Below are 25859 nucleotides of genomic sequence, written 5' to 3' on the forward strand. Positions count from 1 at the left end.
GCTCTCCAAGTACCTGATTGGAAGTGAAGGGGCTGCTAGCCTCCTGTGGGGAGGTGACTGACAGCTGCTGTAGCCCATGGGCCTGCAGGGAGAGGGTGGGACTTCCTGGATGCTCAGGGCCGGCTCTTGCAGCCCACCCCCCACCCTCTGCATCCTTGGAGCTGCCAGCTGCATCCTCTGGGGGACCGCCCGCAAGCTCCTCTTTGCGGGAGGGGTCCCTAGGGAAGGTCCTGGGAGTCCATAGATGCTGAACCTGGCCCCTCCCCCTGGTTGCTTCAGAGGGCCAGATCTGACTTTGCTCAGGTGGACCACCTGACCTGGGGCCAGCTCTCTCCCTGGGGTGGGGGGAGATCTCTCTGGGTGGAGTACAGCTTTGCTCCTCTTGGGAAGGGGCTGCTGCTTCCTGGGTTGACGTCTCCCCTCCTCCCATGTACTTTGCCCCGAGCCCTGTGGCTTGTTTCTTGGTGATCTCCTGGGTCACTGGGTGAAGCCACCCCTGACTGGCCTCTCACTGCAGATCGATGACATCGCCGACGGCGCCGTGAAGCCCCCACCCAACAAGTACCCCATCTTTTTCTTTGGCACACACGAAACGTAAGTGTCCCCTGCTGGGGCTTGGTTTTCTCCTCTGGTGCTTCCCGGGGTGGCCTCACTGACCTGGGACTGGCCCCTGACTCCCTTTTCCAGAGCCTTCCTTGGACCCAAGGACCTGTTCCCCTACGACAAGTGTAAAGACAAGTACGGGAAACCCAACAAGAGGAAAGGCTTCAACGAAGGGCTGTGGGAGATCCAGAACAACCCGCACGCCAGCTACAGTGCCCCTGCGGTGAGTACCCAGTGTGGAGCGTCAGCCTGAAGGGGGCCTCTGAGGGAAGAGAGGCTGCCAGGTCAGGGGCTCTCCCCCAGGCACTATGGACATCTGCACTTGATCGCTCCCTGTGGTGGGGCGTTCTGGGCCCAGGAGGTGCTGAGCAGTGTCCCCACTCCATTCATGACGACAGGTGTCCCCAGACATTGCCCAATGTACCCTGGGTGGAGGGGGTGCAGTCAGCCCTGGTGAGAACCCCTGCTCTAGAATCAGCCCAGATTTTTTTTTTTTTTTGAGACGGAGTCTTGCTCTGTCACCCAGGCTGCAGTGCAGTGGCGCGATCTCAGCTCACCGCAGCCTCTGCCTCCCAGGTCCAAGTGATTCTCCTGCCTCAGCCTCCCGAGTAGCTGGGATTACAGGTGCCTACCACCACACCTGGCTACTCTTTTTTTTTTTTCTCCTCTGAGACGGAGTTTCACTCTTGTTACCCAGGCTGGAGTGCAATGGCGCAATCTCGGCTCACCGCAGCCTCCGCCTCCTGGGTTCAGGCAATTCTCCTGCCTCAGCCTCCTGAGTAGCTGGGATTACAGGCACGTGCCACCATGCCCAGCTAATTTTTTGTATTTTTAGTAGAGACAGAGTTTCACCATGTTGACCGGGATTGTCTCGATCTCTTGACCTCGTGATCCACCCGCGTCGGCCTCCCAAAGTGCTGAGATTACAGGCGTGAGCCACCGTGCCCGGCCCACCTGGCTTTTGTATTTTTAGTAGAGACGCGGTTTCACCATGTCGGCCAGGCTGGTCTTGAACTCCTGACCTCAAGTGATCTGCCCGCCTCGGCCTCCCACGGTCTTGGGATTATAGGGATGAGCCACTGCGCCCAGTCAGTCCAAGTTTCTAACAGAGTGTTGTCATAGTGCTCATAAAACCTTTTATTTTCTTAGGAAGACATTTTTTCTTTGAGAACACCCCCCTCTTTCACTGGTACTGCAGATTTTAGAGGAGTGTAAAAGGCCGTAGTTTATAGATGTGAGAGTTCTCAGTCAGGTGGAAAAAAACACCGAGAATCAGATGACATCTCGCTGGCAAATGGGCGTCTGGCAACATTCATGGAAAGGAAGGAACTGAGAAAAGTGGAAGCTGAATTGCTAAAAGGCCATGGAGGGATGGGAGAAGGGTGCCTTCCTCTGAGTATTTTGGGGTGAGATGGGGAGTGGGGAAACTGAGCTGGGGTTCTTTCCTCTGCTTTAGCCACACTGCTTTTGAGGTTTCTGTGAGAGGCTGGGGGCCGGGGGTAGCCCAGGCTTAGCAGGGGCGCACATGAAGTTGGTGAGGAGGCCCCGGGAACTGACCACAGGCTAGGGAAAGCTTGGCCGCTGGGGAGCAAAAGGACACCCGAGGTGGTCTGAGCCAAGGAGGGCAGGAGGGGCCCAGCCGTTGGCCTTTGCAAGTGGAGGTTGGAGTCTTTGTGGTGCCTGGTCCTGCTTGCGAACCTGGGGTCTTGAAGTGGCCTGTCTGTGCCTCTCCTTCGTCCTTGTGCTGGGTGGCACTTGTGAGCATTTGCTCCTGGATCTGCAGACGCTTCGATGTTGACACCTGCCATGCGCACGTGCTATGCTGGGGACCAGGAACACGGGATGAGTCAGGCACAGTCCTTGCCTTCTGGGAGCTCACAGTCCGGAACTCAGGACTCATTCAACAGATGTCTCTTGAGCGCTGAGGATCCGGCAGCGCCTTCTCAGGGGGCGGGGGCCTCGCTGATGTTGCATGTTGCTGGTATTTTACGCTGACACCCATGATGTGTCTAGGAGACTGAGGCTTCCCTGGTTTTGACACTTGCCATCTTTCCCCAGGCCGTGCCTGTCCCCAGCCTGGATGGGTAGGTCGGAAATCCTTCAAGGTAGTTGAGTTTCACTGGATCTTTTCCTGGCCCCAGGTCAGGTTCTCTTGGTTCTGTTCTGAGCTCACTACCTCCTGGTGAATCATCACACCATTTAATATTTATTGGACACGTGCAGCTTGCTAAGCTCTGTAGAGAGGCCTGTCCTCGAGGCAATGAAATTAAACAAGCCGTTCACAGATGAGAAGCAGCTTTAACTGAGGCCACTGCTGCTCTCAGCTTCTCTAGCCCATCTATGCTTCCAAATGCAATGTGTGTTTATGGCTCATGGTGGCTCAGGCCTGTAATCCCAGCACTTTGGGAGGCAGAGGTGGGTGGATCATGAAGTCAGGAGTCAAAGACCAGCCTGGACAAAATGGTGAAACCCTGTCTGTCCTAAAAATACAAAAAGTAGCCAGACATGGTGGCGCACGCCTGTAACCCTAGCTACATGGGAGGCTGAGCCAGGAGAATTGCTTGAACCAGGGAGAGCAAGACTCTGTCTCACCAAAAAAAAAAAAAAAGAAAGACAGATGCAGATCCCTGGGCCCTTCTTCTAGAGGCGCAGGTTTTAATCATGCAGGTGGGAGCCTTGAAGTTTTACTTGCCAAGTTTTGTCCTGGATGCTTATGTTTTTTTATTTTCCTTTTTTTTTTTTGAGATGGAGCCTGATCCTGGCTCACTGCAACCTCCACTTTCCCGGTTCAAGCAGTTCCCCTTCCTCAGCCTCCTGAGGTGCTGCGATTATAGACACCCACCACCAGGCCCAGCTAATTTTTTTGTATTTTTCATAGAGTCAAGGTTTTACCATGTTGGCCAGGCTGGTCTCGAACTCCTGACCTCGTGATTCGTCCACCTCAGCCTCCCTAAGTGCTGAGATTACAGCCGTAAGCCAACGCCTGGCCCTTTTTTTTTTTTTTTTGAGACACAGTCTCGCTCTGTCACCCACAATGGAGTGCGGTGGTGTGATCTTGGCGCACTGCAGCCTCTGCCTCCCTGGTTCAAGCAGTTCTTCTGGTTCAGCCCCCTAAGAACTAGGATTACAGCTGCCAACAGCCACACCTGGCTAATTTTTGTATTTTTGTAGAGACGGGGTTTTCACCATGTCGGCCAGGCTGGTCTTGACCTCCTGACCTCAGGTGATCCACCCACCTTGGCCAGTGTGCTGGGATTACAGGCCTGGGCCACCGGGCCAGGCCTGTTCTGGATGCTTCTGATGTAGCCAGTACACGTGCCAGCTTTTGGAAGCACAGCTTTATGGGAATCTGAGTAGTTTCTTTTTTGTTTTGAGACAGGGTATGACTCTCGCCCAGGCAGTCGTGGCTCACTGCAGTCTCAGCCTTCCAGGCTCGAGTGATCCTCCCTCCTCAGCTTCCTGAGTAGCTGGGGCTACAGGTGTGTGCCACCACGCCCAGCTAATTTTTGTTGTTTTTTCTTTGAGATGGAATCTTGCTCTGTTACCCAGGCTGGAGTACAGTGGTGCAATCTTGGCTCATTGCAACCTCTGTCTCCCAGCTTCGAGCGAGTCTCCTGCCTCAGCCTCCTGAGTAGCTGGGACTACAGGCACATAACCCCATGCCCGGCTAATTTTTTGTATTTTTAGTGGAGATGGGGTTTCACCGTGTTAGCCAGGAAGGTCTCGACCCCCTGACCTCGTGATCCACTTGCCTTGGCCTCCCAAAGTGCTGGGATTACTTGTGAGGCACCATGCCTGGCTAATTTTTGTATTTTTAGGAAAGATAGTAGAGACGGGGTTTCACCATCTTGGCCAGGCTGAGTCTTATACACCTGACCTTGTGATCCACCTGCCTCGGCTTTACAAAGTGCTGGGATTACAGGCATGAGCCACCGCGCCTCACCTTTTTTTTTTTTTTTTTTTTAAGCTGGAGTTTTTCTCTTGTTGCCCAGTCTGGAGTGCAATGGTGTGATCTCGGCTCACCGCATCCTCCGCCTCTTGAGTTCAAGCGGTTGTCCTGCCTCAGCCTCCCGAGTAGCTGGGATTACAAGCATGTGCCACCACGCCTGGCTAGTTTTTGTATTTTTAGTAGAGATGGGATTTCTCCATGTTGGTCAGGCTGGTCTCGAACTCCCTACCTCAGGTGATCTGCCCGCCTTGACCTCCCAGAGTGCTGGGATTACAGGCGTGAGGAACTGCGCCTGGCCAAGGCTCATTCTTTTCTCTTTTTCTTCAAATTCCTTTTTACCATTTCTCTGTATATAGGCTCATTCTTTTAGCAGCCTTAGTGCAACTAGGAATACCACCGAGAGTGGACTGGAAGGCCTGGGTCCCATCCCCTCGAGAAGCCAGTGGCATTGCCTTTTGGTCCTCACAGTAATCTTGAGAGTGGCCCAGGTGCGAGGTATTTGCTCCATTGACGGGGCAGAATGAGACTCCAGGATTTGCTCAGATGGGCGGATCATGGTGGCTCATGCCTATAAACTCAGCACTGTGGGAGGCCAAGCGGGGGCAGATCACTTCAGGTCAGGAGTTCGAGACCAGCCTGGTCAACATGGCGAAACCCTGTCTCTACCAAAACTACAAAAGCTAGCTGGTCTCACGCCTATAATCCTAGCACTTTGGGAAGCCAAGGAGGGTGGATCACCCGAGGTTAGGAGTTCGAGATGAGCCTGGCCAACACAGTAAAACCCGGTCTCTACAAAACAAAAATTAGCCAGGTGTGGTGGTGGGCAGCTGTAGTCCCAGCTACTTGGGAGACTGAGATGGGAGAATCACTTGAACCTGTGAGACAGACGTTGCAGTGAGCTGAGATCGCGCCATCGCACTCCACCCTGAGCAACAAGAGTGACACTCCATCTCAGAAAGAGAAAAAAGTGGGAGCTGAGACCAAGAGCCAGCTGTATGGGCAGGTGGGCTGGTAGCCAGTCCTGGCTGTGCCCCGTGCTCACTGGGATTCTTGAACATTGAGCTGTCCCCCCTCAGATGTCCCCCCTTTCTGAGCCTCAGTTTCCTTTTCTTCTTCTTTTTTTTTTTTTGAGACTGAGTCTCACTCTGCTGCCCAGGTAGGAGTGCAGTGGTGTGATCTCAGCTCACTGCAGCCTCCACCTCCCGGGTTCAAGTGATTCTTGAAGGAAGTGGCCTTCCTAGTAGCTGGGATTACAGGTGTCTGCCACCACACCCGGCTAATTTTTGTATTTTCAGTAGAGATTTCACTATGTTGGCCAGGCTGGTCTCGAACTCCTGACCTCAGGTGATCCTCCTGCCTCGGCCTCTCGAAGTGCTGGGATTACAGGCGTGAGCCACTGTGCCTGGCCCTTAGTTTCCTCATCTTGAGGATTTGGTAGTGCTGGCCTCTCAGTGGGCTCCTGGGAGAATCCGGTGAGAAGATGCACGTTGACACTTGGGAAGCGCTCTGGGGAGTGGTGGAGGGGATACTTGGGAACAGGGAGGCAGAGCTGGATTTGATCTTCCCACTTCCAATTTAGTCACCCACCTGCCCTTATCCCCGAAGAGGCAGCGAGAGAAATGAGCTGTTCCCCTCACTTTCTCAGCCAGGGAGACTGGAAGTTGGCTGGCTTTGACCTTTTATTGCTGGGTTCTTCTCTGTACCTCCAGCATCTGTGTCCTCTGGACCTCTTGGTGTGAGTGAGATTTCCTAAAACCTTTGCTGTAAGGCAGTTCGACCCCAGGACACCCAGAGGTCCTGGCCTTATCCAAATGCACAATGTAGAGGAAGTCACTTCCCTCCCAGAGACTCAGTTTCCCCACCTGTGGGACATGTGCAGTTTTCCCAACTGCCTGATGGGGCTGCAGAGGCACAGAGTGGGTCACAGTTGGTCAAAAGCAAGGAGGGGTTTGTTTTTTTGTCTGTTTTTTCTGGAGACGGACTCTTGCTCTGTTGCCCAGGCTGGAGTGCAGTGGCGCGATCTTGGTTCACTGCAGCCTCTGCCTCCCGAGGAGCTGGGACTACAGGCGTGTGCCACCACGCTCTGCTAAGTGTTGTATTTTTTAGTAGAAATGGGGTTTCGCTATGCTGGCCAGGCTGGTTTTGAACTCCTAACCTCGTGATCTGCCCGTGTCAACCTTCCAAAGTGCTGGAATTAAGGGTGTGAGCCACTTTGCCCAGCCAGAGAAGCCTTTTTAATGAGGAGCGGCTGTGGTCCAGGCTATGCCAAGGCCGACCGTGCCTCTCCGGGCTACAGTTACTCACTGTGTGACCCTGAGCTGTTAGTGAACCTCTCTCTGCCTTTTTCCTCATCTGCAAAATTGGGCTGGTCACTCCCAGCGGTTACATGGGGCATTGATAGTCCCACAACTGGCCATGGCTCCTAGGTTACTGGAACTCACCAGCTCCTCCTGCGTAAGATTCTGGGGCATCGGGTGGGGCTGGGTAGAGGGGGCCACCAGGAAGAAGCCTGGGTCTCCTCTCTGAGCCGCTTCTCCCCACCCCTAGCCCTTCCCTCCTTACCAGGGATGCTCCAAAGAGAAATCCCAGGTGTGTGAACCCTCCCCCGAAGACTCTAGGAGAGGCGTGGTGGAGACTCACCTCGAGAGCGTTATTACTCTCAGCGTTCTCCGTTAGGGGCCTGACCTACTTAGTCTTACCTTTTTAATCTTGTCAAAAATTATACAGACGGGGCCCTGTCACTGTGCCACGGGCCACGACGACACAAGGGAGATAGAACGTGCTCACGGCTGAGCAGCGGGGGCGCCGCCACACCCGGTTTTCATTTTCCTGGTGTGCCGAGTGGGGACCGTTAGCCTGCATCAGTGTGTGGAAGATGGGGTGCGCCTGCTATGGGCTGCTGGCCAGGGAGGCAGCTGGGAAACTGAGGAAGGGCCGTGGTTCCCTCCTCCTGGCCCTCTCTCCTGACCAGCGCTGATGCCCACCTTCCTCAGCCCCCACTTCCGTTCTGTCCCAGCATCCCTGCTTGCACTGGCGTAGCCTGTACCGTGTCCTCCCTACTCCCTCTGGCCCGGCCACAACACCCAGGCACAAACTTGGACCTCACTCTGCCTGTCCTTCTTGGCCTCACTGCCTGTGAGCCCCGTGACATGCCTCTCACCTGTTCTCACACCCTCATCTTCTCCGCCTTGCTGTCTCCTGGCCACCGTGTGTGCCCACTGCAGCCTGTGTGTCACATGCCATCTTGGTCATCACACCAGGAGAATGCGGCTTTTCTGTTTCTTTTTTTTTTTTCTTTTTTGAGACAGTCTTACTTGTCGCCCAGGCTGGAGTGCAGGGGCACCATCTCAGCTCACTGCACCCTCCACCTTCCGGGTTCAAGTGATTCTCTTGCCTCAGCCTCCTGAGTAGCTGGGACTACAGGCACGCACCACCACACCTGGCTAATTTTTGTATATTTAGTAGAGACAAAGTTTCGCCACGTTGGCCAGGCTGGTCTCAAACTCCTGTCCTCAGGTGATCCGCCCGCCGCGGCCTCCCAAAGTGCTGGGATGACAGGCGTGAGCCACCGCACGCGGCGGCAAGCATTTCTTGACCTCGTGCCGTGGTCTGGGCGCTGCCCTAGGTGCTCTACCTCCACGTCCACGTCTTCCTGGTCACAGGCCTCTGAGGTCAGAACAGCCATCCCCATTGCCGAGATGTGTCACCGAGGCACAGAGAGGTTGAAGTCACTTGGTCCAAGTTTAACCCTGAAGCCTGTGGCCCGAACCCAGTGCCCACCATACTTGAATCCATCTCACTCTCCTGCCTTTGTTTTTCGGCCTTTCTGGGCCTCAGTTTCCCCATTTGTAAAGCCAGGAGACTGCACCCTGACGTTCAGGGTCTTGCGTGTGGTTTGTGTCCTCTGGGTCATGGTCCTGATGGGGAAATCCACTCAAGATGGGTGGTGACGCGCGGTCTCTGCCCGACTCCCACAGCCAGTGAGCTCCTCTGACAGCGAGGCCCCCGAGGCTAACCCCGCCGGCGGGAGTGACGCTGATGAGGACGATGAGGACCGGGGGGTCATGGCTGTCACAACGGTGACCGCCACAGCTGCCAGCGACAGGATGGAGAGCGACTCGGACTCAGATAAGAGCAGCGACAATAGTGGCCTGAAGAGGAAGACGCTGGCGCTAAAGGTAGGGGAGGACCGTGGTGGGCTGGCCCTTCCTCCTCTCGCTCTGATGCCCGCCTGGCAGCCTGCTCTCCCTCCCCTGTCCTTTTTTTTTGAGACAAGGTCTAACTCTCACCCAGGCTGGAGCGTAGTGGTGCGATCTTGGCTTACTGCAGCCTCTGTTTCGTGGGTTCAAGTGATTCTCCTGCCTCAGCCTCCCTAGTAGGTAGGATTATAGGCACCTGCCACCACGCCTGAGTAAGTTCTGTATTTTTAGTAGAGATGGAGTTTCACCATGTTGGCCAGTTGGTCTTGAACTCCTGACCTCAGGTGATCCACCTGCCTCGGCCTCCCAAAGTGCTGGCATTATAGGCGTTTGCCACCGCGCCCACGTCCGCCTTTCACTCTGTCACCCAGGCTGGTGTGTAGTGGCACCATCTCGGCTCACTGCAACCTCCGACACCCAGGTTCAAGCAGTTATCTTGCCTGAGCCTCCCCAGTAGCTGGGATTACGGGCAGCCGCTGCCACACCTGGCTAATTGTTTTGTTTCTGAGGAGTCTCACCGTGTCACCAGGCTGGAGTGCAGTAGCATGATCTCAGCTTACTTCAGCCTTTGCCTCCTGGGTTTAAGTCATTCTTCTGCGTCAGCCTCCCGAGTAGCTGGGGTTACAGGCGTGTGCCATCATGCCTGGCCAGTTTTGTATTTTTAGTAGAGACAGGGGTTTCACCATGTTGGCCAGGCTGGTCTCAAACCCTTGACCCTAGGTGATCCACCTGCCAAAGGATGGATGGCTCACACCTGTAATCCCAAAGTGCTGGGATTACAGGTGTGAGCCATGGCGCCCAGCACCTTTCTTTAACATAATTGTTTTTCAGTATGCATTTAAAAGAAAATTGAGTTCTAATCCACACACCATGAGATTTTTTCCTTCCTAAGTATGCAATCCAGTGGTTTTTAGTGTGTTCACGGAATTGTGCAATCATTACCATTATTCCAGGGGATTTCCTTCACCCCAAAAAGAAACCTGGTCGCCATCAGCTGTTGCCCTGCAGCCCCTCCTCTGGCCCCTGGCACCCACGCACCCCTGCCTGCCTCTGTGGAGGGGCCTGTCCTGGACATTTCATAGAGATGGGATCACACACTGCCTGGCCTTTGCGCCTGCCTTCCCTCACTGAGCGTGAGGTCCTCAGGTGCATCTGTGCTGCGGCCGGGCGGCCTCCATTCCTTTCCCTGGCTGGGTCAGATTGCAGTGTGTGGAGGGGACTAGGTGTGGTGACCCCTGTGTCCGTGGCCAAGTTGGGTGGTTTCCATTTTTGGGCTATTACAGATCAGGCTGTGTGAATATTTCTGTACCAGTTTCTGTGTGGATGTGTGTTTTCCATTCTCCTGGTATAATCTCTTCTGCCTTGTGACCACTTCTAACAGGTGCAGAAAGAAAGGACGAGATTCCAGCAGCAACTTCTTTTTTCTTTTTTTTTCCCTTTTGAGATGGAGTCTCCCTCTGTTGCCAGGGTGGAGTGTAGTGGCACTATCTCAGCTCACTGCACACCGCCTCCCGGGTTCAAGCCATTCTCCTCCCTCTGCCTCCCTAGTTGCTGGGTTTACAGGCTCCCTGCCACTACACCCGCCTCAGTTTTTGGTACTTTTAGTAGAGACAGGGTTTCTCCTTGTTGGTCAGGCTGTTATCAAACTCCCAACTCAGGTGATCCGCCCACCTGGTCTCCCAAAGTGCTGGGATACAGGCGTGAGCCGCCGCGCCCGGCCTACGTCTAACTATTTGGGTGCAGAAAGAAAGGAACAGATTCCAGCAGCAAATTATTTGGCTAGAGTAAGGTGGAGTTTGTATTATTTTTTGAAATAACGTTTGCTTTTGATTCTAAACTGATAAACCATGTTTATAGTAGGTACCTTGGAAAATAGAAAAGACATAGGGGAGCTGGAAAAACACCTGTAGCATACGAGGAGTTTCAGAGCCACGCAAAGGTTATTTCCGTGTGTGTGCGTGCGTGTGTGTGTGCGTGTGTGTGTGTGTGTGCGCGTGTGTGTGCGCGTGTGCGTGCGTGTGCGTATGTGTGCGTGTGTGTGTGTGCGCGCGCGTGTGTGTGCGTGTGTGTGTGCGTGCGTGCGTGTGTGCGTGCATGTGTGTGCATGCGTGTGTGCGTGTGTGTGCGCGCGCGTGTGTGCGCGCGCGCGTGTGTGTGCGTGTGTGTGTGCGTGCGTGCGTGTGTGTGTGCATGTGCGTGCATGCGTGTGTGCGTGTGTGTGTAGGGTACAGAATTGGCAGTATACCACACAATATGTGTTTGGTTTCCTTTTTACCTAATGCTGTATTTCCTTGTCATTACGTGTGGTTTCGTTTTATTTTATTTCTGGGACAGGATCTTGCTGTGTTGCCCAGGCTGGTGTGCAGTGGTGCAGTCGTAGCCCACTGTAGCCTCCAATGCCTGGGCTCAAGTGATCCTCCTCCTTCAGCCTCCCCTGTAGCTGGGACTAAGGCAGTCACTACTACATCTAGGTAATTATTTATTTTTGAAAGAAAAAAATACAGAAAAATATTTCTAAAAAATAGTTTTGTCGCTGGGTGCAGTGGCTCACGCCTGTAGTCCCAGCACTTTGGGAGACCAAGGCGGGCGGATCACGAGGTCAAGAGATCTAGATCATCCTGGCCAACATGTTGAAACCCCGTCTCTATTAAAAATACAAAAATTAGCTGGGCATGGTGGCTCAAGCCTGTAATCTCAGCACTTTGGGAGGCCGAGGCAGGTGGATCACGAGGTCAAGAGATCGAGACCATCCTAGTCAACATGGTGAAACCCCGTCTCTACTAAAAATACAAAAAATTAGCTGGGTATGGTGGCGCGTACCTGTAATCCCAGCTACTCGGGAGGCTGAGGCGGGAGAATTGCCTGAACCCAGGAGGCGGAGGTTGCAGTGAGCCGAGATCGCGCCATTGCACTCCAGCCTGGGTAACAAGAGCGAAACTCCGTCTCAAACAAAAAAAAAAATACATACATACATACATACAAAAATTAGCTGGGTGGTGGCACGCGCCTGTAGTCCCAGCTACTTGGGAGGCTGAGGCAGGAGAACTGCTTGAACCCGGGAGGTGGAGGTTGCAGTGAGCCAAGATCATGCCATTGCACTCCAACCTGGCGCCTGGTGACAAGAGTAAGACTCTGTCTCCAAAAAGAAAATAAAAAAGTTTTGTCTAGAGATGGGGTCTTGCTATATTGCCCGGGCTGGTTTCAAATTCCTGGGCTCAAGTGATCCTCCCACCTTGGCTTCCCAAAGTGCTGGGATTACAGGTGTGAGCCACTGTGTCTGGTCCGTGTTTGTTTGTTCGTTGTTTATTGAGACAGGGTTTCACTCTGTCACCCAGGCTGGAGTGCAGTGGCGTGATCTTGGCTCACTGCAACCTCTGTCTCCCAGGTTCAAGCAATTCTCCTGCCTCCCAAGTAGCTGGGACTACAGACGTGCGCCACCACACGCAACTCATTTTTGTGTCTTTAGGAGTGGTGGGGTTTCACCATGTTGGCAAGGCTGGTCTCGAACTCCTGACCTCAAGTGATCTGCCTGCCTCAACCTCACAATCTGTTAGGATTACAGGCATGAACCACTGCACTTGGACTTACTTCTTTATTTTTTAAATTAGTCCCCTTTGAAGGGACCATATTGTTTTTTTTTCTTTTTTGGAGACAGAGTTTTGCTCTTGTTGCCCAGGCTGGAGTGCAATGGTGTGACCTGGGCTCACCGCAACCTCTGCCTCCCGGGTTCAAGCAATTCCTCCCGCTCAGCCTCCCGAGTAGTTGGGATTACAGGCATGTGCCACCATGCCCAGCTAATTTTTGTATTTTTAGTAGAGACACGGTTTCACCATGTCAGTCAGGTTGATCTTAAAGTGATGACCTCAGGTGATCCGCTCACTTCGGCCTCCCAAAGTGCTGGGATTACAGGTGTGAGCCACTGAGCCCGGCCCATATTGTTTTAAAATGCAGATTTTGGTGGCTGAGCAGTAGTCTATGATGTGAATGCATTTTTTTTTTTTGAGATAGAGTCTTGTTCTGTTGTCCAGGCTGGAGTGCAGTGGCTTGATCTCTGTTCAGTAAAACCCCCACCTCCCGGGTTCAAGTGATTCTCCTGTCTCAGCCTCAGAACAGCTGGGACTACAGGTGCCTGCCACCACACTGTATTTTTGGTAGAGATGACGTTTCACCTTATTGCCCAGGCTGGTTTCGAACTCCTTACCTCAAATGATCAGCCTTCCTTGGCCTCCCAAAGTGCTGGGATCACAGGCATGAACCACCACGCCCAGCCTAAATTGGCCATTTTCAAGTGCACAGCTCAGCGGCATTAAGCACATTCATGAGGTGGTATACAACCATCACCCCCATCATCTCCAGAATTTTTTTTTTTTTTTTGAGATAGAGTCTCACTCTGTCACCCAGGCTGGCGTGCAGTGGCGCGATCTGGGCTGACTGCATCCTCCGCCTTCTGGGTTCAAGCAGTTCTCTGCCTCAGCCTCCTGAGTAGCTGGGATTACAGGCGCCCGCCACCATGCCTGGCTAATTTTTGCATTTTTAGTAGAGATGGGGCTTCACCAGTTTGGCCAGGCTGGTCTTGAACTCCTGACCTCAGATGATCCACCCGCTTCGGCCTCCCAAAGTGCTGGGATGACAGGTGTGAGCCACCGCGCCCGGCCTACCTCCAGAACTTTCTTGTCTTCCCAAGCTGAAATGTCGTTCAGTGAAACACTCCCTCTCCGCCCTCCTCCGAAGCCCCTAGTGCCCCCATCCTTCTTTCTGACTCTGTGAGCCTGGTGGCTCTAGAGACCGCCTGTAAGACTGTGTCTTTCTGTGAGTGGCTGCTTTCCCCAAGGTTGAGGAGCCCTGGCTTTGATGAGGTTCTCACAGGCTTCTTGGCCCCCCAGGGGAGTTCTAGAGCTCATCCGTTGCGGGTGGTGGGCAGTCAGGTGGGGGCTTCCTGCCAGGAGCTGGGCCTTCCCGTCACTGAGCATTCAGGAGGTTCTCCTTGCAGATGTCGGTGTCAAAACGGGCCCGAAAGGCCTCCAGTGACCTGGATCAGGCCAGTGTGTCCCCCTCCGAAGAGGAGAATTCGGAAAGCTCATCTGAGTCAGAGAAGACCAGCGACCAGGTGGGCCAGCGGTCAGCTCTTGGGAGGGCAGGGAAGGGCGTTGGCCGCCGTGGGGCTGGTTCAGCTCACTTCTCCCCCAGGACTTCACACCTGAGAAGAAAGCGGTGGTCCGGGCGCCTCGGAGGGGCCCCCTTGGGGGACGGAAAAAAAAGGTAATGTGCACTTGACTGTTTCCCGTGCTCACTCATGGGGCACCTCTGTGGTTTCCAGCACTGTCCCCCGGGCAGTGGTGTGCCCTTTCTGATGGGATGGGACCCGGGCCACAGGGGACCCCAGAGGACCACGTCTGCCCTGAGCACCAGTGAAAAGTGCAGATTCCCAGTCCCACCGGGGCCCACCTTGCTATGGCCGCACTGCACCGGGAGCCCACTGTCCGATTTGCAGAGGGGGATTCTGGGATGTCAGCACTGGAAGGGAGTAGGGCAGTTCTGAGGCGTTTGTATGAGAGTGAGTGTGAGACCAAGCGGGGAGAGAGGGGACAGGTGTGTGTATGAGCGTACTGTGTGTGCGTGTTCTGTTTACGTGCATGGTATCCATGTGCTGTGTGTGTGTGTGTGCACGCTCACGCATGCATGTTTGCGATCATGTACATGTGTGGTGTGTGTGGAGATTGTGTGCCTGTGTTGTGTGTGCACATGTTCCTGTGTTTTGGTGCCTGTGTATGTGTGTTTGTATGCTGTGCCTCCCTTCTGTGTGCCCGTGTGTGCTGTGTTCTTGTGTATATGTGGTGCCTGTGTGTGTGCATGTGTGTCCCTGTGTGCATAGTGTGTGTGTCTGTATCCATCTTTCTGTGTGTGCATTGCATTGTTTTACTATATGTGTATGGTGTGTGTTTGTATCTTGCGTGTGGTCTGTGTGTATGGTATGTGTGTTTTTTGTGTTGTGTTTTTCTGTGGTGATTGTGCATGGTGTGTGTGGTATATGTGTTGACTGCGTTTCGTCTGTGTGTCTGGTGTGTTATCTGTGAGTGCTGTGTGTTGTTTTGGTATGTTTGCTGTGTTGTCTGTGTTTGTGTGGTGTGTGTGTTGTATGTGTGTTTGCTGTGTGTTATCTTTGTGTTTGTGTGTGCTGTGAGTTGTCTGTGTGTGGTGTTTTATGTGTTGTGTGTGTGTGTGCATATGGTGTGCCTGTGTGTGTGCATATGGTGTGTTGTCTGTGTATGGAATGTGTTGTCTGTGTATAGTGTGTGTGTGTTCTGTGTTTTTTTGGTGTTATATGTAATGTGTGGTGCATGTTGTCTGTGTGGTGTATATGTTTGTGTGTGTGTGGTGTGTGTTATCCATGTGTGTAGTGTGTGTGTTGTATGTGTTGTCTGTGTTTTGTGTGTTATACGTAATGTGTGGGGTGTGTGTTTGCATATGGTATGTGTTGTCTGTAGTGTGTGTTGTGTGTTGTCTATGTTTTTGGTGTTATACGTAATGTGTGGTATTTGTGTTTGCGTATGGTGTGTTGTGTGTGGTATGTGGTGCGTGTGTTTCTTCGGTGTGTTGTGTGTTGTATGTTGTGTGGTATGTGTTCTGTGTGTTTGTTGTGTGTGTGTTGCCTGTGTGTGGTGTGTTTCGTCTGTCTTGTGTGTGTCATCTGGTATGTTGTGTGTTGTGTGTGTTGTCTGGTATGTTGTGTGTTGTGTGCGTATTGCCTGTGGTGTATGTGGTGTGTGTGTTTCATCTGTGTGTTGTGTGTTGTCTGGTATATTGTGTGGTGTGTGTGTGTGTGTGTGTTGCCTGTGGTGTGTGGTTTGTCTGTGTTGTGCGTGTTGTCTGGTATGTTGTGTGGTGTGTGTGTGTGTTCCTGTGGTGTGTGGTGTTTTGTCTGTTGTGTGTGTTGTCTGGTATGTTGTGTGTTGTGTGTTGCCTGTGGTGTGTGTTTCATCTGTGTGTTGTGTGTTGTCTGGTATGTGGTGTGTGTGTGTTGTCTGTAGTGTGTGTTTCATCTGTGTGTTGTGTGTGTTGTCTGGTATGTTGTGTGGTGTGTGTGTGTGTGTGTTGCCTGTGGTGTGGTGTGTTTTGTCTGTGTGTTGTGTGTGTTGTGTCTGTGTTACCTGTGGTGTGTGGTGTGTGTGTCTGTAGTGTATGTTGTGTGTGTTTGGTATGTGGTGTGGTGTGTGTGTGTGTGTTGCCTGTGGTGTGTGGTGTGTTTCATCTGCGTGTTGTGTGTATTGTCTGCTATGTTGTATGTGTTGTGTGTTATGTGTTGTCTGGTATTTTGTGTGGTATCTGTGGTGTGTGTTGTGTGTGTGTTGCCTGTGGTGTGTGGTGTTTTGTCTGTGTTGTGTGTGTTGCCTGTGGTGTGTGGTGTGTATCTGTAGTGTGTGTTGTGTGTGTTGCCTGTGGTGTGTGTTATCTGTAGTGTGTGTTGTGTGTGTGTTGTGTGTGTTGTCTGGTATGTTGTGTGTGTTGTGTGTGTTGTCTGGTATGTTGTGTGTGTGTTGTTTGTGTGTTGCCTGTGGGGTGTGGTGTGTGTTATCTGTAGTGTGTGTTTGTGTGTTGTCTGGTATGTTGTGTGTGTGTGTTGCCTGTGGTGTGTGGTGTGTGTTATCTGTAGTGTGTGTTGTTTGTGTGTTTGGTATGTTGTATGTGTTGTGTGTTGTGTGTGTGTTGCCTGTGGTGTGTGGTGTGTGTTATCTGTAGTGTGTGTTGTGTGTGTGTTGCCTGTGGTGTATGGTGTGTGTTATCTGTAGTGTGTGTTGTGTGTGTGTGTGTTGCCTGTGGTGTGTGGTGTGTGTTATCTGTAGTGTGTGTTGTTTGTGTGTTGTCTGGTATGTTGTATGTGTTGTGTGTTGTGTGTGTTGCCTGTGGTGTGTGGTGTGTGTTATCTGTAGTGTGTGTTGTCTGGTATGTTGTGTGTGTTGTGTGTGTGTGTGTGTTGCCTGTGGTGTGTGGTGTGTGTTATCTGTAGTGTGTGTTGTTTGTGTGTTGTCTGGTATGTTGTATGTGTTGTGTGTTGTGTGTGTGTTGCCTGTGGTGTGTGGTGTGTGTTATCTGTAGTGTGTGTTGTGTGTGTGTTGCCTGTGGTGTATGGTGTGTGTTATCTGTAGTGTGTGTTGTGTGTGTGTGTGTGTTGCCTGTGGTGTGTGGTGTGTGTTATCTGTAGTGTGTGTTGTTTGTGTGTTGTCTGGTATGTTGTGTGTTGTGTGTGTGTTGCCTGTGGTGTGTGGTGTGTGTTATCTGTAGTGTGTTGTTTGTGTGTTGTCTGGTATGTTGTATGTGTTGTGTGTTGTGTGTGTGTTGCCTGTGGTGTGTGTTATCTGTAGTGTGTGTTGTGTGTGTGTTGCCTGTGGTGTATGGTGTGTGTTATCTGTAGTGTGTGTTGTGTGTGTGTGTGTTGCCTGTGGTGTGTGGTGTGTGTTATCTGTAGTGTGTGTTGTTTGTGTGTTGTCTGGTATGTTGTGTGTGTTGTGTGTTGTGTGTGTGTTGCCTGTGGTGTATGTGGTGTGTGTGTTTCATCGGTGTGTTGTGTGTTGTCTGGTATATTGTGTGTTGTGTGTGTGTTGTGTTTGTGTTGCCTGTGGTGTGTGTTATCTGTAGTGTGTGTTGTGTGTGTGTTGCCTGTGGTGTGTGGTGTGTGTTATCTGTGATGTGTGTGTGTTGTGTGTGTGTTGCCTGTGGTGTGTGTTATCTGTAGTGTGTTGTGTGTGTGTTGCCTGTGGTGTGTGGTGTGTGTTATCTGTGATGTGTGTGTGTTGTGTGTGTGTTGCCTGTGGTGTGTGTTATCTGTAGTGTGTTGTGTGTGTGTTGCCTGTGGTGTGTGGTGTGTGTTATCTGTGATGTGTGTGTGTTGTGTGTGTGTTGCCTCTGGTGTGTGGTGTGTGTGTTTGGTAGGGTACTTGGGGGTGAAGGCGGCAGAGCAGAGCAGCTTGTCTGGCGTGGCCTCCACACAAGATTCTGCACAAAGAAAAGATGTTTCCGCTGGAACCCGGGGTCTAAAGTCCCCCCACCCCGCGACAAGGAAGAGGAGATGAAAGGCCAGCAGCTGCCCGCGTGCCCAGGGCCGCCTGGGATCCGGGTTTCCATGTGGGTGGACGGGGCTGGGAGCCGGGGCGCGAGCTGAGGCCTGCAGAGCCTGGCGCTGGCCGGGGTGCAGGAGCTCCTCTGGCCGGTGCGCCCCGCTTCTCCCAGAGCGGCTCTTCGTGCTCAGGCCTGTCCCTGCTTCTCCCCAGAAGGCGCCGTCAGCCTCCGACTCCGACTCCAAGGCAGATTCGGACAGGGCCAAGCCTGAGCCGGTGGCGGTGGCGCGGTCAGCGTCCTCCTCCTCCTCCTCCTCCTCCTCCTCCGACTCGGAGGTGTCCGTGAAGAAGCCTCCGAGGGGCAGGAAGCCAGGTAGGGCCCTGGCGCTCGCTGTGTCTCCCTGCGGCCCGCACATCTCTTGGCCTGGCCCGTGCCCGGGCACACCCAGGCAGTCCCCTGGTCACTTGGAGCTCTGGGAGGGAAGGTCACCCCTCCTTTTTCTGCAGCCGAGAAGCCTCCCCCAAAACTCCGAGGGCGGAAACCGAAGCCTGAACGGCCTCCGTCCAGCTCCAGCAGCAACAGGTGGGTGCCGGGGCCGGGTCCCCTCTGGTGGCGGCTCCTCCATCAGCCGAGGGGCAGGGTGGGCTCCTGAGAAACGGAGGTCCCCAGCGGCCCCTTCTGTCCCCAGTGACAGCGACGAGGTTGACCGCATCAGTGAGTGGAAGCGGCGGGACGAGGCGCGGCGACGTGAGCTGGAGGCCCGGCGGCGGCGGGAGCAGGAGGAGGAGCTGCGGCGGCTGCGGGAGCAGGAGAAGGAGGAGAAGGAGCGGAGGCGTGAGCGGGCCGAGCGCGGGGAGGCTGAGCGGGGCAGCGGCGGCGGCAGCAGCGGCGACGAGCTCAGGGATGACGATGAGCCCGTCAAGAAGCGGGGACGCAAGGGCCGGGGCCGAGGACCCCCATCCTCGTCCGACTCCGAGCCTGAGGCCGAGCTGGAGAGAGAGGTGAGCCCAGGAGGGCGGCTGGGACTCCCTGCCTTCACTCCACACCTTTGTTGAGCGCGTTCCAGGTTCCGGGACACAGATCAGGAAAGCAGTTCATGGGCCCAGAGACCCCTGTCCTGCAGGAGGGAGGGAGCTGGGCACGGTGGCTCACGCGTGTTATCCCGGTACTTTGGGTAATGAAATGAGAGGATTACTTGAGCCCAGTTCGAGACCAGCCCGGTTAAGATAGAGAGACCCCGTCTCTATACAAACCTTAAAACAATTAGCCAGGCATGGTGGTGTGTGCCTGTAGCCCCAGCACTCAGGAGACTGGGGCGTGAGGATTGCTTGAGCCCAGGAGTTGGAGGCTGCAGTGAGCGCTGATCCGTCCACTGCACTCCAGCCTGGGCCACAGAGCCCTGTCTCAAAACAAGGACAGGAGCTATACAGACGCCAGTGTGAGGGTGGTGTGTGCTGTTCCCGTGTGTGTGCTGCTAAGGAGGAGGGTAAAGTGTGGTATGGGGTTTCTGGGTTTTTTTCTTTTTTTTTTAAAGACGGGGTTTTGGCCGGGCGCGGTGGCTCACGCCTGTAATCCCAGCACTTTGGGGGGCTGAGGTGGGTGGATCACAAGGTCAAGAGATCGAGACCATCCTGGTCAACATGGTGAAACCCCGTCTCCACTAAAAATACAAAAAATTAGCTGGGCACGGTGGCACGTGCCTGTAGTCCCGGCTACTCAGGAGGCTGAGGCAGGAGAATTGCCTGAACCCAGGAGGCGGAGGTTGCGGTGAGCCGAGATCGCGCCATTGCACTCCAGCCTGGGCAACAAGAGCGAAACTCCGTCTCAACAAAACAAAACAAAGCAAACAAACAAAAAAAGAAAGACGGGGTTTCACCCTGTTGGTCAGGCTGGTTTTGAACTCCCGACCTCAGGTGATCCGCCCACCTTGGCCTCCAAAGTGCTTGGACTACAGGAGTGAGCCACCACGCCCGGCCTTCTGTTGTTTTTTTGAGTCCTGCTCTGTTACCAGGTTAGAGTGCTGTGGTGCGATCTCGGCTCACCTCAACCTCCGCCTCCCTGGTTCAAGCAATTCTCCTGCCTCAGCCTCCCAAGTAGCTGGGACTACAGGCATGTGCCACCACGCCCAGCTAATTTTTATATTTTTAGTAGAGACGGGCTTTCCCCATGTTGGCCAGGCTGGTCTCGAACTCCCAACCTCGTGATCCGCCCACCTCAGCCTCCCAAAGTGCTGGGATGACAGGTGTGAGCCACTGCACCTGGCCATGGTTTCTGTTTCAAATAGGCTAGACCTTGAAGGTGTGAGTAGACTCTCAAGGCTTGTGTTTGGGTTTAAGTGAGCCTCTGAATGCAGGGAAGGGATCTGTGACAACTCCTGGGAGGGGAAGCATTCTAGGCAGGAGAAACAGCTCATGTAAAGGCCCGGAGAACAGTGCCTGGCTTGCCAGAGCAACAGCGAGGTAGCCCCTGTGGCTGGAGCAGAGGGAGCGGAGAGAGAGGGAAAAGGGGAGAGGGGGGAGAAGATGGGGCAGGCTGTGCAGGACCATGTGGGCTGCAGGGAGGATTTGGGCTTTGACCCTGAGGGAAGTGGGAGCCATGGAGGGCAGTGGGCTGGGGGAGGACGGGCCCTCACTCAGGTGCTCTCGGTTGCCCTCTGGCTGCCATTGTATGCAGCTGGCAGGTGAGCATGGGAGCAGGTAGGAGGCCTCCTAGGGTGGCGACTGTCAGGCCTGTCCTGTACCACGTGTGGGGCTGTGGGCCCTCTTGCCCCTCTACCCTCCTGGAGATTCAGGCAGTATGGTCTGAATCCAGAGTGTGTCCTAGACTGGGCCCCTGGAACCCTGGACCCCACAGGATGGTGCCCATCGCGCCAGGCCTGCCTTCTTTGGGCAATGCAGAAAGAACGCCGTCTTCTCTCTGTCAGTCACTCCCTTCGTCACAGAAGGGGGACCAAACTCCTGGTGCGGGAGGCATTCCTGCCACAGCCACGGTGCTGGGCAGGTGGAGAGCAGGGGCTGTTCCTCCTCTTGGTGCTCCTCTGCTGGCTCCAGGAACCCCAGGATCCACTCAGGACCTGAGAAGCCACTACCAGGCACAGACCAGACACTGGGTCCTCCCCTCGTCCCCCCCATCCTGCCCCAGCACCTTCCAGCAGTGTGGAGGGTGGCAGGAAGGGTTGAGCTGTGTCTGCTAGTGGGACGGGTTGGGGGTCTGGGCAGTGCCCTCTTCCCACTCCTCCAGTGCTCTTTCCCTGACTGCCATAGGCCAAGAAATCAGCCAAGAAGCTACAGTCCCCAAGCACAGAGCCCACCAGGAAACCTGGCCAGAAGGAGAAGAGAGCACGGCCCGAGGAGAAACCACGAGCCAAGTGAGCCCTGCCCCCCTGCCTCCACACCCCAGGGGCCCTGCAGCCCGCAGCCCTCCCCCTCACAAGGGCAGCCTCACTTCCCAGCTCAGCCGGGATCTCATTGAAGTTCCTAGTTCTCGGGTTGTGTGGATTCTGTAGGAACCACTGCTGTGGGACTGGAGCCTTCCCTACCCCAGGGGTCTCCACCAGTGATGCTGCCCCCAGGGACACTGGGCCCCGTCTGGGGACATCTGTGGTTATCATGATTGGGGGTGCTCCTGGCAGGGGGTGAGTGGAGGCCAGGGACTCTGCTCAGTGCCCTGCAGTGACCAGGATGGCCCCACCCCAGTCTAGCCCCAATGTCCACAGAACAGAGGAGGAGGGAGGAACTGTCCCCCTGGCCTAGGGACTTGCATCTTGCTCCCCATGTGGTGGGGAGACAGAGCCCATCTGCCTGCTCACTTTCTAAATGGCATCTGGCCTTGGGGGGACAAACCTGCTTGAGAGAACATGGCAGGCGGGTACAGCAGTGGCGGGGTGCAGAGTGGCACGTGGCACTGAGCCTCAGTGATGGTCCCCCCGCCCCCCACATGTGTGTCACCCTTGAGGGCTTTTTCCTAGCTCGCTGACTCGGGTGGACGTAGCAGTCCTTGGCCACATGAATGAGGGAAAGAATCTTGGGATTTCTTTTTTTTTTTTTTTTGAGACAGAGTTTCGCTGTTGTTACCCAGGCTGGAGTGCAATGGCACGATCTCGGCTCACCGCAACCTCCACCTCCTGGGTTCAGGCAATTCTCCTGCCTCAGCCTCCCGAGTAGCTGGGATTACAGGCACGCGCCACCATGCCCAGCTAATTTTTGTATTTTTAGTAGAGACGGGGTTTCACCTTGTTGACCAGGATGGTCTCGATCTCTTGACCTCGTGATCCACCCGCCTCGACCTCCCAAAGTGCTGGGATTACAGGAGTGAGCCACCGCGCCTGGCCAGAATCCTGGGATTTCATAAGAGCCAGGGGAAAGGCTTGGCGTGTGGTCAGCTCGAGGCCTGTGGCCACCCTGATCTGCCCTAGGCCTAGGTCATGGTGGGTCCTCCACCCTCCTGTTTCCCGGGTTAGTTCCCAGGGCCTCCCAAAGGTTTCCTTCCGAAGTGGGTCTGGGTCTCCCTTTGTGCGCCAGCCCCTTGGTGGTAGGGAAGCAGTGGCTGGGCCCGAATGAGGGGACCGCCTCTCCGCAGGCCCGTGAAGGTGGAGCGGACCCGGAAGCGGTCCGAGGGCTTCTCACTGGACAGGAAGGTGGAGAAGAAGAAAGGTGAGGCCCGCCGCCCAGCTGTGCTCAGACCGAGTTAGCCGAGGGGAGCCGGGCAAGTCGGGGCGGGGTCGGCCTGTCCTGCCCGTCCCTAGAGAGGGTGCTCAGCACTTCCTCGGCCAGCCCAGGCGGGGGTCCCTGCAGGGATGGGGGCGGAGCATGCAGACCTGGGGCCCCCTGCAGGGGTGGGGGCGGAGCATGCAGACCTGGGGCCCCCATGTCAGCTCCTCCAGAGGCTCTTCCCTGCCCGGGCCCACGTGGTACTCTCTCTCCTGGCCCAGAGCCCTCTGTGGAGGAGAAGCTGCAGAAGCTGCACAGTGAGATCAAGTTCGCCCTGAAAGTCGACAGCCCGGTGAGACCCTCGGGGCCCTGGTCACAGAGCAGCCTCGGCCCTTGAGCCAATCAGTCCTCGCTGCCACCTCCTGGCGGGGCTCCCTTAGAAGTCTTGGGAAACTGAGGCAAAGCCAGGGTCCTGCAGGTGGGTGGGCCAGGGGTCCATGTTCCCATTGCTAATGAGCATGCGGGATCTCCTGGCCAAGAGCCCTGGGGGAGCCGGTCCTGACATGCAGCATCCAGCTTCCCCGGCAGGTGGTGCGTGGAGGCCCCCAGTGCTAACCCCACATTCCCAAGTATCTGTCTGTCCCTGGAGGTCCCCGTCAACTGGGCCTGGGTGGGGGACTGTTCTGCAGATTCAGCTTCCCTCAGGGAGAGCCCAAGATGTCGTCCTCTGTCTGCTGGGACCCCTGGGGACCCCTTGGCACCCCTTGGCCAGACCGTCCCCCTCACTCTTGTCCCACCCTGCAGGACGTGAAGAGGTGCCTGAATGCCCTGGAGGAGCTAGGGACCCTGCAGGTGACCTCGCAGATCCTCCAGAAGAACACAGATGTGGTGGCTACCTTGAAGAAGGTATGGCGGGAACCAGAGGTGCAGGGTGCAGGCTGGGGAGCTGGGAGCAGGTGTCTGCCCTGGGGCGCAGGCCCCCAGGGGGTTCCCGTTGGGCAGCCAGGAGGCCTCGGGCTGTTGGGTAGAAATGCCTGGCGCTGGCCGGGCATGGTGGCTCATGCCTATAATCCCAGCACTTTGGGAGGCCGAGGCAGTCACACCATGAGGTCTGGAGTTCGAGACTGGCCTGACCAACATGGTGAAACCCCGTCTCTACTAAAAGTAAAAAGTACCTGGGTGTGGTGGCGGGTGCGCGTAGTCCCAGCTCCTCAGGAGGCTGAGGCAAGAGAATCGCTTAAACCCAGGAGGTGGAGGTTGCAGTGAGCCCAGATCGCATCACTGCACTCCAGCCTGGTGACAGAGCAAGACTCCATCACAATAAAAACAAATCTCAGAGCTGTACTCCCGGGAGGTGCCTCCGGAGGGCGGCATTGCCAGGGGGTGGGGGGATGCTCAGGCCAGGGCTAGGGCCAGCCGCACTTGGGTGAGCCAGGCCTCTTCTCTTGGTGGCCAGATTCGCCGTTACAAAGCAAACAAGGACGTGATGGAGAAGGCGGCGGAAGTCTACACCCGGCTCAAGTCGAGGGTCCTGGGCCCAAAGATCGAGACGGTGCAGAAAGCAAACAAGGCCGGGACAGAGAAGGAGAAGGCCGAGGAGAAGCTGGCCGGGGAGGAGCTGGCCGGGGAGGAGGCCCCCCAGGAGAAGGCGGAGGACACACCCAGCACTGGTAAGGGGCAGGCAGGGTGGGCCCTGAACCTCGGTTTTCATTTCTCCGCTGAAGAAACAGGTGCTTTGCAGAACATTCTAGAAGGGGAGCACAGCTCTGTTCTCTGCCCCAAACCCACCAGTGTTGTGTCCCTTTAGGGGTCTCTGTGCAGACGGGGCAGCTAGTGAGGGGTGTTCAGGCCCCACTGTGTGCTGGGCAGCCAGGGTGCAGGCCACCTGGGGCTCACGCCGGAAGGGTGACAGGGACAGTGCATCACACACACCTTCACCGCTTCCAGGCTCAGGATGCCTGTGGATGGGGGGGCGCTCCGTGCAGTGAGGGCAGAGTCGGGGATTCTTCAGAGAGGCAGTCAGCGGAGGTTTGCGGGTGAGGGCCTTAGGGTGGGTGCCTTTGCTTGCCTGGTGGGCTGACAGGAGACGGGGCATGTCCCTCAGGGCTGCTGGGCTGGCATGGCTCCATTATGGGTGAGATGGGCGCGCTTGGGAAGGGGCTTCATGGCCCAGGGGCAGCCGAAGGCTGGTGTTTTTTTTTTTCCCCCCCATGTTGGGGTCTTGCTCTGTCCCCCAGGCTGGAGTGCAGTGGTACCATCACAGCTCTGCAACCTTGCCGGCCTGGGCTCAAGCCATCCTCCCACCTCAGACTCCCGAGGAGCTGGGATTATAGGCCAACATCACTAGGCCCTGCTGATTTTTGTAATTTTTGAGGAGACAAGGTTTTTGCCATGTTGCTCAGGCTGGTCTTGAACTCTTGGGCTTAAGCCATCCTGGAGTCTCGGCTTCCCATGTGCTGGGATTGTGAACCCCCGTGCCTGGCTTCATTTTGCTTTGACTCTCCCAGAGCTGCCCACATTCCCTCATTTCTTGGGTCCCCAGTTGTCCAGGCCATTGTGGCTGGGGCTGGGGCGGGCTGCAGGATGGGACCATGAAGAGCCCGGTCCTCCTTGCAGACCATATGGAGAGCCGAGCTCGCTGCACTTGGGCAGGTTCTGGGGTCCAGATGGATGGGGACCCATGAGTCCACGGCACCGAGCTTGTCCCCTGGTCCAGTACTCAAGGAGGAAGGGTTCTGGGGTTCCCAAGCAGAGCCCAGCAGTGTCCTGTGACCCTTCTGTCCCACCTAGATCTCTCCGCTCCAGTGAATGGCGAAGCCTTGTCACAGAAGGGGGAGAGCGTGGAGGACAAGGAGCATGAGGAGGGTCAGGACTCGGAGGAGGGGCCGAGATGTGGCTCCTCTGAAGACCTGCACGAGTGAGTGTCCTGAGGGTGGGGTGCAGCCTCCTGAGAGGCTACGGCATGACGTGCACCCTGTGTCCCAGCCGTTGCTCCTGGCCGGTCCCTCTGGGAAGGGTTCCAGGCATATTACCCCGATTCAGGGACCTCCCACCGAGGCAGCTCCAGGGCTGTGAGCTGCCTGCACCCAGCCTCCTGGGAAGGTGGCTTCTGGCCACAGACCCCTGGCCATCTGACGGTGCCAGTGCCCATCACCATGGCCCGCTGTCTGGCACAAGGTGTGGAGTTCCTCACTTACCCAGCAGCTGCCCTGTGCTGGGCCTGGATGGTCCAGCCTGGGGACCCCGGAGATGTTTGTGGTCTCTAGTGGCAGAAGACAGGCAGATAGGGTGGTACTCGAGCCCCAGGTGCCACAAACGGGGCACACTCCTCCGGGCCTGTCCTCACCTGACTGCCCCACAGATGGGGCAGGGCAGGGTGTTCTCACACTGCCTTCGCTGTTCCCA

General features: G+C 55.3%; 1 protein-coding gene across 7 annotated transcripts in view; it reads left to right on the plus strand.

The window, feature by feature from the left end:
- The window catches only part of HDGFL2 (HDGF like 2), a 30767-nt gene that overhangs the window by 2638 nt on the left and 2270 nt on the right, over nucleotides 1-25859 (plus strand). For 3 of the 7 annotated variants that reach the window (XM_078361586.1, XM_002761646.6, XM_078361588.1), the window contains exons 2-15: nucleotides 518-594; nucleotides 688-826; nucleotides 8530-8730; nucleotides 13742-13858; nucleotides 13939-14010; nucleotides 18018-18177; nucleotides 18312-18387; nucleotides 18494-18806; nucleotides 21069-21172; nucleotides 22384-22457; nucleotides 22736-22806; nucleotides 23259-23360; nucleotides 23911-24124; nucleotides 25245-25371. In XM_078361586.1, coding sequence (XP_078217712.1) covers nucleotides 518-594; nucleotides 688-826; nucleotides 8530-8730; nucleotides 13742-13858; nucleotides 13939-14010; nucleotides 18018-18177; nucleotides 18312-18387; nucleotides 18494-18806; nucleotides 21069-21172; nucleotides 22384-22457; nucleotides 22736-22806; nucleotides 23259-23360; nucleotides 23911-24124; nucleotides 25245-25371 — 1847 coding nt within the window. Of the gene's footprint in view, nucleotides 1-128; nucleotides 304-517; nucleotides 595-687; nucleotides 827-8529; nucleotides 8731-13741; nucleotides 13859-13938; nucleotides 14011-18017; nucleotides 18178-18311; nucleotides 18388-18493; nucleotides 18807-21068; nucleotides 21173-22383; nucleotides 22458-22735; nucleotides 22807-23258; nucleotides 23361-23910; nucleotides 24125-25244; nucleotides 25372-25859 lie in introns of those variants that run through there. The other 4 variants (XM_078361587.1, XM_078361589.1, XM_078361590.1 and 1 more) reach the window with 2 other exon arrangements.

Source organism: Callithrix jacchus, chromosome 22, assembly GCF_049354715.1.
Source record: "Callithrix jacchus isolate 240 chromosome 22, calJac240_pri, whole genome shotgun sequence".
Lineage (NCBI taxonomy): Eukaryota > Metazoa > Chordata > Mammalia > Primates > Cebidae > Callithrix > Callithrix jacchus.